This window comes from Chiroxiphia lanceolata, chromosome 15, assembly GCF_009829145.1.
Source record: "Chiroxiphia lanceolata isolate bChiLan1 chromosome 15, bChiLan1.pri, whole genome shotgun sequence".
Taxonomy (NCBI): Eukaryota; Metazoa; Chordata; class Aves; order Passeriformes; family Pipridae; genus Chiroxiphia; species Chiroxiphia lanceolata.
Window position 1 is genome coordinate 18,360,432 of NC_045651.1, and position 11,324 is coordinate 18,371,755.

The following is an 11,324-nucleotide window of genomic DNA, read 5'->3' on the forward strand; positions in this document are numbered from 1 at the left end:
TCAACCCACCCACAGGAGGCAAATATTTGTACGGTTCTTTTATTGAGATTGTGTCAATCTGGGAATAGACGGACAGACAACAAGAAGGGTAAATACACACACCAAGTTAATAGGAGCAACACATCCTATCAGTCATGTCCCCAAGGCAGTTTGCTGCCCACTGTGAGACACTGTGAGCTGGCCTGTCCAAGTGGGATACACGTCCACGGTGTGCCTGGAGCATCCCCAGAGCACCTGAGCACCTGCCAGGGCTGTGGCACCAGCAGGGTTGGAAGAACTCACCCCGTGAGCCCTGAGCCATGGGCGCCTGTGGGTTTCCAGGGCCAGGTCACCAACACCAGGGTCTGGGGCGGGCGTTAGAGGGGGAGACTTTGCTCAAGAGTTTCTAATTGTTCTTCGAAAAACTTAATCTGCTCTTCGAGGTCCTTCTGTTCGATCAACAAGGAGGTCTTGGCTTGAACAAAGTGTCGATAGTCCTGGAGCTGCTGCTCCGTCAGGTACTTGGCCAGGATTCCAGAGACCACCCGTTCCCTGCGATCCAGGTTCTCCTTCAGGTCCTTTGCGTCCTCCCGCTGCCGAGACAGGAGCTTGTGCCGCTGGCTCAGCGAGTGCTGCAGAGTGAGAGAACAGAGCAGCACCCTGTGAGGACTCAGCATTCCTGGCAGGCTCTAGTTCTTCATTTGGAAGCCACAGTTGATTTAATTTAATTACTTCCTCTTGTGGGCTTTGTGTTCCACTTGAGTTTTTTCTCGATTGAATTACTCATTCTTGTGGCTTGTAAGGTAAAGACATGGTAAACCCCAGCAAGGCTCACTTCTTCCATGCTGCCCTCAGGAAAAAGAAATCAATATACTTAACATTCTGGGCATTTTAAAGCATCCTGTAACCATCTTCATTCAATTAGAAGCTCTTTAAGGCACATGTCTTTGTATTTTGTACGTTGCATGTGGCCAGAGTGCCAATGACATATTGAAAAGATAGAGTGGTTTCTATTAAAAGGTACGTGCAATAAAATAACTGTGATGTAGAGAGTAACTGTTCATCAAAGGCTTGTTAACAAACCCACAAGAGTCAGGCCTTGCTTGTTCTACAGGATTTTTATGCCTTTCACATTTAGCAAAGTCTCTTTCAGCTGCAATGATTGTCACTGCTGGAAAATGTCCCAATTCAGGACAGTGTCCATAAATCCAGCACAGATCAATCATTACTATTGACACCCTAAAAACAGAGTCAAAGATGGAGACTGCTGGTTTTGCTGCCATCAGGGCAAATGCAGTGAGCAGGAGATGGTTGTGAAAATGATGGCACATAACCGAGTCTTTATGGGGCATGTTATTCAAATGTTTGAATAAATGATTTAAATGTATTTCCTATGAAGAGTATAAATATAACACTAGAGAAACAACACCCTCCCTGCCAACCACAAAGCCAAAGTCTGGATGAAATGCTGCTCAAAATTATTCACATTAACACAACTGACATTTTGGGGGTGGTAAATCCTACTCTCCATGTCACACTGCATGGAAGGACCTTTTCAGTGCAGTTCTGCTGGTGAACTATGATGAACCTCCAGAGCTACAGGTCAGCAGCAGCACAGCTCCAGAAAATCCCAGTTTTTGTAGCTCTGTGCTTTTCCAATTTCCAAATGAAAGATAACAGCAGGTATGGTGTTAATAAAAACATGTGTAAAGGCAATAAGGACAGCAGGGAAGCATCACTCCTGGGATAAAACTGGCTTGTCTTCTCTAGCAAAAAGGAGACTTTTCAGACTTGAAAAGATTTCCTGGTGACATGAGACAATTCCTCATTTTCCAGCAAAGATGAGTTAAACTACAGGGCATTTTATCTCAAGTTATGAACACATCCTGCTCTCCAGAACAAGCCCATTAAGTGAAGTATGTTTTCAAAGGCAGTAATTCCTGCAGTGAAATTACCAGTGGAGAAAAACAAACCCACAAAAAGCCCTGTGAAGCCCAGGTTTGGGGCTACTCCTCAGGGAGCAACCCGAGGGTACAGAGGCCACCTCTGTGGCCTGGACCCTTGCAGGGTTCTGCTGTTGCCCCCCATCCCCTCTGCAGAGCTCACTGGGCACTCCTGTGCTCCAGCACTGAGCCCTGGCAGCAGACCTGCTGCACTCAATGGGGACACAGCCCCGGCATGGCACAGACACTGCCTGGGACAGGCTGGGTGGGACAGTGCAGCAGGAGCTCAGGGAGCTGTCAGACAAATGAGGTGAGCACAGCCTGCCCTGGAGAGAAGGGAACCCACCAACCCAGACACCTGCTGGTCCCCACTCACCCTCTCCTCGGCGTCCGTGCTGCCGTCCATCCTGCTCATGGCGTTCTGGACGCGGGCCAGGCGGCTGGACAGGCACAGCAGGAGGCTCACGACCTTCTCCAGGTCCCCGATGAACATCAGGTAGCGCTCGAACTCGTTGGGCTTGCACAGGTCCCGCACCGTGTCCTGCAGCCCCTGGCCCCGCTCGGCGCATTCCCGGGATTCCTGCAGGACCAGCTCCCGCTCCTCCCACAGGCTCTGCAGCCTGGCCCGCAGGCTGGCCATGAGCTCCAGCTGCAAAGGGAAAAACACCATCCCAGAAAGCTGTTACTGCCCAAGAGAATCCACATCAGTTCTGGAGAATGGATTTGCTTCTCCTCGTCTTTGCCAAATTTTTGATTTCTAAAAGAATTTTAAGCTCCAGGAAAGAAAAAGGGAAAAAAAAAATACAGTATTTCTAAGCCATACTTAATTCTCAAACTCTGAAAAGCAAATCACCTTAATGGGCAATATAATCCCTAGCTCAGCTTCAATCTGTCAGAAGGGAACTGCAACAAAGATTACAATATTACACAGAGTTGTGCTCTGAGACATCTAGGGCATGCAGCCACAGCTCTGTACCACACTGTGGAAGAACTGACTGGAATTTCATTTGTTACATGCACAGAAAAAGTCAGTTCCATGGGTGATTCAAGCAGGTCCAAGTGCCTGGGCAGCAAAGCAAGGAGAGGAGACTGTTTGATAGGGAAATGTTGATATGGAACAAGGCCTGGAGACCAGAGTGGGAGAAGACCACCACCAGTTCTTTGGAAGCTGGACAACACCACCATGGACAGCAGCAACAGTCAGACAGGGGTAATGAAGGACATCACCACGTGCACAGCAGGAGGAGCTCCAGGAAGGCAGGTTGTCATTACCTGAGAAGGAGCATGGCCAGGTTTCTACAGGGGAAAAAGCCCCTCTGACTCTGCAGAGCTGCACCATCCCCCTTCTGAGCTCTGCACATCTGTCACAGCTCAGCTGTGTCCAACCTACCCCATTCCTGCATGCATGGAATTAACTGGACACTGGAATGTGCAGAAACTGCTGCCAGTTCTTAGAGTAAAAATATTTCTTACTTAGGCTGCGAGTTGTAATTAACTCTGCAGATTTTGAGATTAGATTTGAGTGTTAAATGGGGAGTCAGGAGCTGGCCATGCAAGGAAATCTTTGACCAACCCTGTGTGCTTGTTCCAGGCACATCCATCCCCAGTGACCTGATGGAGACAAGGATGTGGGATGAGAGATCTGAATCAAACCAGGCAGGATTTAAATACCACCATTCATGACCAATAAGCCAATTTGCCAGGACTTCACTTTCTGGAAAAAATTGACTCAAAGTTACCTGTGAAACATTTTTGGCATAAAAATATCCATAACAATAATGACATTAATAACAATAACTTTGTCCTGATGGTTCCTCTGATGTCATCTACATACTTTCTTAGATGTGATGTCATCGGGGTCATTTGTGCTGTCCCTGCTCCCGGTCAGGACTTGGTGTCCCTCAGAGGTAGATTCTTCGCTCCTTCTCTCGGCTTCATGTTCAGATTCAGGATATTCTTCTGGGCCATCTCCATGGCTTTTCCTGCCATTGGAACAGAAAATAAACACCTGTAGCAAACAATGCTTTCTTCTCAAGCATTGTGTTCATGGTTTTATCCATCTTGACTTCAGAATCTCTCTTCTCACAGTAGGAATTTTTCTAATTTTTTAAAAAACACAGAGTAAAAGATTTGCAGCCTAGGTCTCTCATAGGCCCTTCAACAAGGCATCATTGAAACCCTTTTCTTCCACCATATATCCATAGCCTCAGGTATTTCTTGGTATGTAAGTCAGAAAGCTAAAATATTTTGTTAACGAAACAAAAATAAAACAACATGCTCAATTTCATCTTGCTACTGGTATATACATGATATTCATATGCTAAAACAGGAAAATACTAGATAGTTGGTTTTGTTTACTTACTCATTCTCCTGCACATGCTGCACGTGTCCCTTTTTCCTGTGTGATTTATCCAGCATGGAAATGTTAACAGGAAACAAACCCTCCATCAGGTCCAAAGCAGTTTTTCTGTCAGGATGAGGCATGAGAATGTCCACCAGAGACCTGTCTTTGGCCACGATCTCCAGAGCAAGTTCCTGGTCCCGCTGGTGGTGAGGAGGCTGCAGCCTCCTCCTGGGCAGGCGTGTCCCTGTCTGCAGGGGAACATCCTCCTGTGCAACCAAACCTTTGGCTGCATTTCTGTCTCCTTGGAGAGGCTGAGCCAGTGCTGAGGGGGGGCACATTCCCTGCTCTGCAGGAGCTGCAGGATGCTGCCCTGGATGCTTTAGTGCAGCATTCCCACTCGGACACTGAGTTCTGCCTTCCTCCTCCACTCCAGCACCTTCCTTGCTTCCCCTTCTTGGGATAGGAACAGAGGTTTCAGGAGTCAGCTCCTTAGTATCCTGAAAACGTGCATGTCCAGTTACGCAATTACGTCCATGATTCTTGGATCCATCTTTCTCAGGATCACGGAAACTATGAGAAAGAAGACAATTCCTTTTATGTGAGACATTCCCTCTTCTATAGATACTTTTGCAGACTGTTTATGAGCTATGATTAAATGTTTCTGATGCTACAGTTCTGTCTGGAACTTCCTAGTCAGCAGGCAAGGAACTGGAAATTTACTGCTAAACTAGGAAATTTAAGAAAAATTTCAAAATATTGCTAAAAGTACAATTTTTTTTTTCTAAGCTAATCAAGCCTCCAGAAACCATTGGGATATTTTTAAATGACTGAAACAGTGGAAATTCTTTTACTACACAAGAATCAGCGTCACTGCCTTGCTGAGACAGAGTTCAGATGGTTTTCTCCCCTGATGCTCCTCAGACCAGCAAAGCAAATATGGAGAGTTAAAATACAAACTTCTTAGTTAGTGAGGTGCAAACGGCACAATATTCTTTTTTCCTTTCAAAAAGCACACCCAAAGCCCGTGTCACACCACGCTGATCACACACTCTTTCCAGGCCTGGGAATGCCCGAGCTGTTGGAGATGCTGTTTTCTCTGGAGCTCGGGTGAGGGAGCTGTGATCCCAGAGATCTGACTGTGCAGGGATAGCAGCTCAGGGGCACCGGGCACTCCCAGCCTGTGCTTCACACGGTGGAAGTGGCTTTAAAGACTGTCCCAAATGGGCAGTGCTCCCATATGGACAAGGAGGGATCCCGAGAGAGAAGGACAGGAGCAGCCAGCCATGGCTGTCACACTTCACAGCCTTACCTGGGGGAGCTGGCACAGCCCTCACAGCTCTGGGACGGTGCTGCTGCACCACTGGCACATCTGCACATGTCCTGGAAGGGAAAACAGCACACTGGGACAACGGGCACTGCAGGAGAGGCAGCTCTTTAACTTACTCACGTGCACACTCCCAGGGATGGGGCATCCACAGCCTCCTGGACAATCTGTGCCAGGGCCTCACCACCCTCATAGGGAAGATTTTATTCCCAGCCTCTAATCTAACTCTGCCCTCTGTCAGTTTGAAGCTTTCTCCCTCTATTCCTGCCACTCCACGTCCTTGTAAAAAGCATGAAGTCCCTCTCTGACTTTCCCATAGGGCCCCTTTAGGGATCTCTGTCTTACCTGAGGGGAAGGAGGAGTAGATTTTGATCTGTCAGGAGCTCTCCCCGATGCAGGATCACCTGCCTGTGGGAACCCTTCAGCTGCAGGACAGGTGCTGGTGCAGGTCCCGTGTGCTCTGCTGGGGTCCCCTCTGCTGGGGTCCCCTCTGCTGGGGTCCCCTCTGCTGGGGTCCGCCCTGCTGGGGTCCGCCCTGCTGGGGTCCGCCCTGCTGGGGTCCCCTCTGCTGGGGTCCCCTCTGCTGGGGTCCCCTCTGCTGGGGTCAGCCCTGCTGGGGTCAGCCCTGCTGGGGTCAGCCCTGCTGCTCACACCCGGCGGGGCCGCGAGAGCCGAGGCAGGAAAAACATCAGGTGATTTTTCTCTGGGGAAAACTTGGTGGAAAACCTCATCATTTTGCATCTTCCTGCTCCCACTTGGGTTGGAAATCTTGCCAGGAGGCCCTTTGGGATGTGACAGCCTCTTCTGCAGGGGTGGCTTATGCAGTGGGAGGTGCTGTGAACCCCCTGGCCTTTGGCTGATCTTTCGCTCCATGTATTCCATCAGTGCAGTGTGCTGGATTTGTTTCAGCTCTGTCCTGGAGATGCTGGAACTGGAAAGTGCTCTTTCTCCATTCTCCAGAGCCCTTCTCCTGGCTGCCACTATATCTTGCTCAATGATTTCATTCCTAACTTGACTCCAAGATGCTTCCTTATCCATTAGCTGATCGAGCTTCTCAGGCTCAGAATAGCACAGTTTCTTTTCCTCTTTGGTTACCCTTTTCCTTGCCCCTACTCGACCTGTTTGTGGCTTCTGTATTTCTTCATCTTTATTGAAACTTTCCAGGGATTCTAGATGAGAAGGGGAGCAAAGGACAGGTTTGGCATCCTCGTTTGCACTGGATAACGAGAAAGACCGAAGGTGTTCAATTGACGGCCTTTTAGAGGGTTTCTGTCTCAGTCTGACAGGCAAACTCATCTGTAAGTCTTTTCTCTTGAAGGAGGTTTCTCTAAGAACCTTTTTCTGAGCCACTTTAAGTTTCTCTCTGTAGTCATTCTGGAAGCTCTCCTCTGTGAATGAGGCAGGGCCCCCGAGGGTGGGATCCGGGCTCTGGAGCTGCTCAGCACTGCCCCGAGGGTGCTGGCTGGGCCCTGCACACGGAGGGCTCTCCCTTGGCTTCCCCACACACGGTGCTGAGGCAGCACAGCCGCCTGAAGGGATTTCCTTCAGTGATCTCCTGGAGTCCTCCTGGCTGTGGGGGAGCTTGGTGGGCTGTGGGACACTGCTGGGTGTCCCCCCTGAAAGGTAGTAAAGCATGGGGGTCACCTGCCTGGTTATCTGTTCACCAGCACGGTCCTCCCAAAGCTGTCTGGAGAGCTGGGTTTGAAATCCAGGGTGGTGTTTCTGAACAGGAGGATCCTCTTGTTCCAGGCACGTGCTGAGGTCAGGATTGCTGTTATCATCCTGTTTTCCTTCTTGGGATTCACATACTAAGCAAGATGTGGAATCTTCCTTTGGTCTGAAAAAAGTCACTTGGCTGCTGGTATCACAGCACTGCTTCCTTCCCTGATCCAGCCCCTCCTGCTGAGGGTGCTCTGCTCCCACAGCCTCGCAGCTGCAGCACCCCAGTGACCTCTGCACTCTGGCTTGCTGATCCAGGACTGGCTCCCTGACACCTCTCCCAGTTTTTCCTTCAGAATCATAGCACTGATTTTTGTCTGTACAACTGTTCAGCTTCCTGGAAGCATTTTTTATTGGGAGAGCACTCTCCATATATTGTAAGTCACAGCTGTCCTCAAACACATCCTGGTCCATGTCTGGATGCCACTCGGCACAGGGCAGGTCCTGAGCATGGGGCAAGGGCCCCTTTCCCTGGCTGGGTCCTGGCACAGTGCTTGGCAGAGCTGCTTTGGCAGTTGGCTTCTGCACCCCACAGGGACACTGTTTGACTTCCTGTGTATCATTAACAGCGCTGGGGTTGGAATGTGCTGGGTGGTAGGACTTGGAGTTCATCTCAATGGGAATTTTATAACCATGAACTGAATTATAAGCAGAAAGTATTTTGGGCACATTTGCCACAGAGTCTGTCCTTAAATATTCTTGAAAAATGAATGAAGAAGGTCTGCTGCAAATGTGTGGATTGCTTCTCTTTGTAGGCTGTTGGGGTGGGCTCCACTCTCCATTTGCCCCTGTCTTTAACCCCTGAATATTTGATATAGGTGCCTCATTTGTAGAATCAGAAGAAAGGCCCTTGTTTTCCAGAGTCTTTTCCCTGGCAGGCCTGATGTCTCGCTCTGTGAGTTCATCCCGGTGTTGGCTCCCTGGCACATCCCTGTGTGCCAGCTGACTGTCCTGCACTCCAGGAGCTGGCTGTACCTTACACCCACTGTGTCCTCCAGAGCTGTGTCCCCCTCTGGAATTGTGCCGGTGTCTGGTGATGTTGTAGCTGTCGAGCCGTGCGGGAGGGGAAGGTGGAGGTGCTGCCAGAGGTGGAGGTCCCTGAGTTAAAGTCCCTCTGGTGGGAGCGGTTCCACAGCGGTCAGGGGGGCTGGGAGAGCTGGGATGGATGCTCGGGGCTGGTGCCTTGTGTGGCTGCAGGGACCTGAGGTCAGAGGGGGCAGCACTGAGAGTATAAATTCCCCTGACGTACTCCGAGTCCATGTACGGTGCCTGCTCCGGGGGCAAAGGACAACATTCCCCACAGCACGAGCGGGTGGGACACTCTGGCACGTTGGAACCCCCTGAGAAGGAGCTGTAGGCAGAGTCTGCCCTCCCAGGGAGGTGCAGGGCATGGTCTGTGCTGCCCATCGACATCACTGGCGACAGATGATGAGCACTGTCAGGGGAGATCACAGGCTCTGCCAGCTCCCCACTTCTGCCACCTTGCCTGTGAGTCCACCTTTCTATCTCATTCCCAATTGAAGCCATATTGTAGCATTCCCAGAAATCCAAGGCTCATTAAAAATCCACAACCGAGTCGTTAGAAAAGAACATTTTTCTCTGTATCACATTCCAGTAATATCTAGAAGATCCTAAAAAGAAAGAGAAATGTGAAAAAACTCAGTGGGAGGATTCTCATTGCACTTTTTCTCAGAAGCTCATAGAAAGAAAGTGCCTGGAGACTGAAAGAGCATCTTGATGAGACATCCTGACGTCAGTGAAAAGTCACAGCTTTTAAGACAGTCAAATATTTATGGCTGCAGCCAGGAACCCCCCTGCAAACATAGCAAATGGATTAGAAAGAAGCACCAGCTCAGAGTTCATGTACAACAAATACACCACTTCTGCAGAGTCTGGAAGACAGCCCGTGTTCATCAGCAGCACTTGACAGTTCCTCTGGTGGCTGTGCAAGGTGCCCCCAGGTTTACTTCACAAATGGATCTCCACAAGCAGCCCCTCAAGGAGCCAGCAGAAGACACACAGGAGATGCTCCCACCAACAGTGTGACCCCCTCTGTCAGCTTCAACCCCCCAACACACCCACAGGCAGCACGAGCCCCTCAGAAAAGACTGAACCTGGCACCAGATGGGTGCTGGCAAGTGACTTTGTTTAGTAAATCTCATTTAAACCAGCTCTAAAGACTGATTTGTTATTAAATAAAGCAAACAAACAGTCTTGAAAACAAGCTGCTCCAGTGACAGGCCTTCTGAGGAGACACAAACTCTTTCCAGAGCCCTCCAGAATATTACATGTCTGATTTCTTTACAAAGGTTGAACTCACCAGACCCTAATCTGCCATTTCCAATATCATATTTCTGTGGCAGGACCTCACAAAGCTGGCAGGAAGAGAGGTTTGAGGGGTGATGTTGCTCTTTAATGAAAAAACTTCACATTCCTGCCTTGTTTCAAAGACAGTCCTGGTATCATTCATTTTGAGCCAAAGCAAGAGTTGGATAGGAGCCAAAACACACAAGTTAATCTATAAATGAAACTTGGACTGGTGAGGCACACTAAATAAATTAACTAGTTTCTGGGAACTGAAAACAGCCTAACACCACACAGTGGGAATTTCTGCTGGGCTTTTTTTGGAATTTCAGTAAGAAATCAGCTCAAGGATGTCTGGAGAAGTTCTCTCCCTCTTAATAGGTTATCTAAACCACAGCTGTGAAATTTCCTTGTGTGTCCCTGAGTAACTGGGTCACACAGGAAACATGAAGGATCCATGGCTGATGATGACATTCCCCATCCTTGTCACCATGGCACATTAAGGACTTCAAGGAAATAAAAACCTTAGGTACCTGGTGGAAGGGACACCTTGGATTTTCTGAAGCCATAGAGCTAAAAAAGCAGGTGAAGGTTGCCCTGCCATTCCCTGCAGACTCCAGCTGTGCCACAGTTCCACCACACTGGATACACAGAGTGCCCTGGGGGTCTGTCCCACCAGCCACCCTGGGCTGGGAATGCTCAGCAGGACCTGCAGGGGCTGGGAAGGGCCCGGGATCAAACCCCATGGGAGCCACATTCCACAACAGACCCAGAAGGCAGATTCCTCTGTCATCCTTATCTGCCTTGTTTCAATCAAATTTTTCTCCCAGTGGAACCTCTCCAAGCAGTTCTGTTCCTGACAGTGCTATAAATAGAGCCAAGTCTTTGTCTGGGATGTGCTGGCACAGATCCACAGAAGTTAATGGAGCCACCCTGATTTACAATGAGAATTTGGCTCTAACTTTTCACAGCAATTTGCAGAAATAGCAGTTGTGGTTTGGTTTATGTCTGTCAGTGAAGGTTCTCTCCTGGTTTCCTATTCCAGTGATTCCCAGCATCTCTTTTTCCTCCTTATTTCAATCTCCTGATTGTGATTTACAGTGAATTTGGCAATATAGTGAAAAATTTTTGACTCAGGTGATACCAGAAATAAGAGGAAATATAATTTCAGTATTTTAGAAGACCAAGGCAAGGACCTCTGACTGACACTGAAACACACCTTAGGGAAAACTTGTCATATTTCTTTTGGAGAAGATATTTCCTAAACCTTGGCAGCAGAATCATTGATCTCAATGATTTAAAGAACTGTGTGAAAACTGCCTTCTCTTTCCCATGTAAGAGAAAATCATTAATGCACTTACAACTCACCTGACAAGAACAATGACATTATTGTTCTCAGCTGGGAGGTGGCAGAGCTCCCTCAGGGACTGTCTCTGGGCCTCAGAAATGCTCTGGCAAGGCTGGAATACAACGTGCACATTCCAGACAGGCTTGCAATATTTTCATTGTAAACCACTGAAAGCAAGAAGAAAAATGTTAAATTAAAGTCTCTCAGAACCAAACCCAGTGGAAGATGAAGGGAAGTGTATTAACACTTGTGTTAACTTGACTTCCATCCACTGGGTTATTATATTTACCCCAGTACTGCCCCGGGGACCCACACAGAGCACAGCCCTCTGTGTGAAGTAGTTTGCAAATATAAAGCACACCC

The 11,324-nt window shown here is 48.7% G+C and overlaps 1 protein-coding gene across 1 annotated transcript; it reads right to left on the reverse strand.

Annotated features, from left to right (window-relative positions):
• Positions 1-11,103, reverse strand: SHROOM1 (shroom family member 1). The gene is made up of 5 exons (XM_032702975.1): positions 10,982-11,103; positions 4,285-4,836; positions 3,757-3,904; positions 2,299-2,571; positions 1-611 (listed from the first exon to the last, which is right to left on the reverse strand). Exons 2-5 carry the CDS (start codon positions 4,602-4,604, stop codon positions 357-359), a joined length of 996 nt encoding a protein of 331 aa, XP_032558866.1. The 5' UTR covers positions 4,605-4,836; positions 10,982-11,103; the 3' UTR covers positions 1-356.
• Between the last annotated feature and the right edge of the window lie 221 nt (positions 11,104-11,324).

Excerpts from the sequence above, each read along its gene's own strand:
- SHROOM1 (XM_032702975.1), bottom strand. The coding sequence starts at position 4,604 with ATGTGCCCCCCCTCAGCACTGGCTCAGCCTCTCCAAGGAGACAGAAAT. Across the intron at positions 3,905-4,284 it reads CAGCATGTGCAGGAGAATGA|GAAAAGCCATGGAGATGGCC; the intron begins GTAAGTAAACAA and ends TTCCAATGGCAG. Across the intron at positions 612-2,298 it reads GCACGGACGCCGAGGAGAGG|CACTCGCTGAGCCAGCGGCA; the intron begins GTGAGTGGGGAC and ends CTCACTCTGCAG.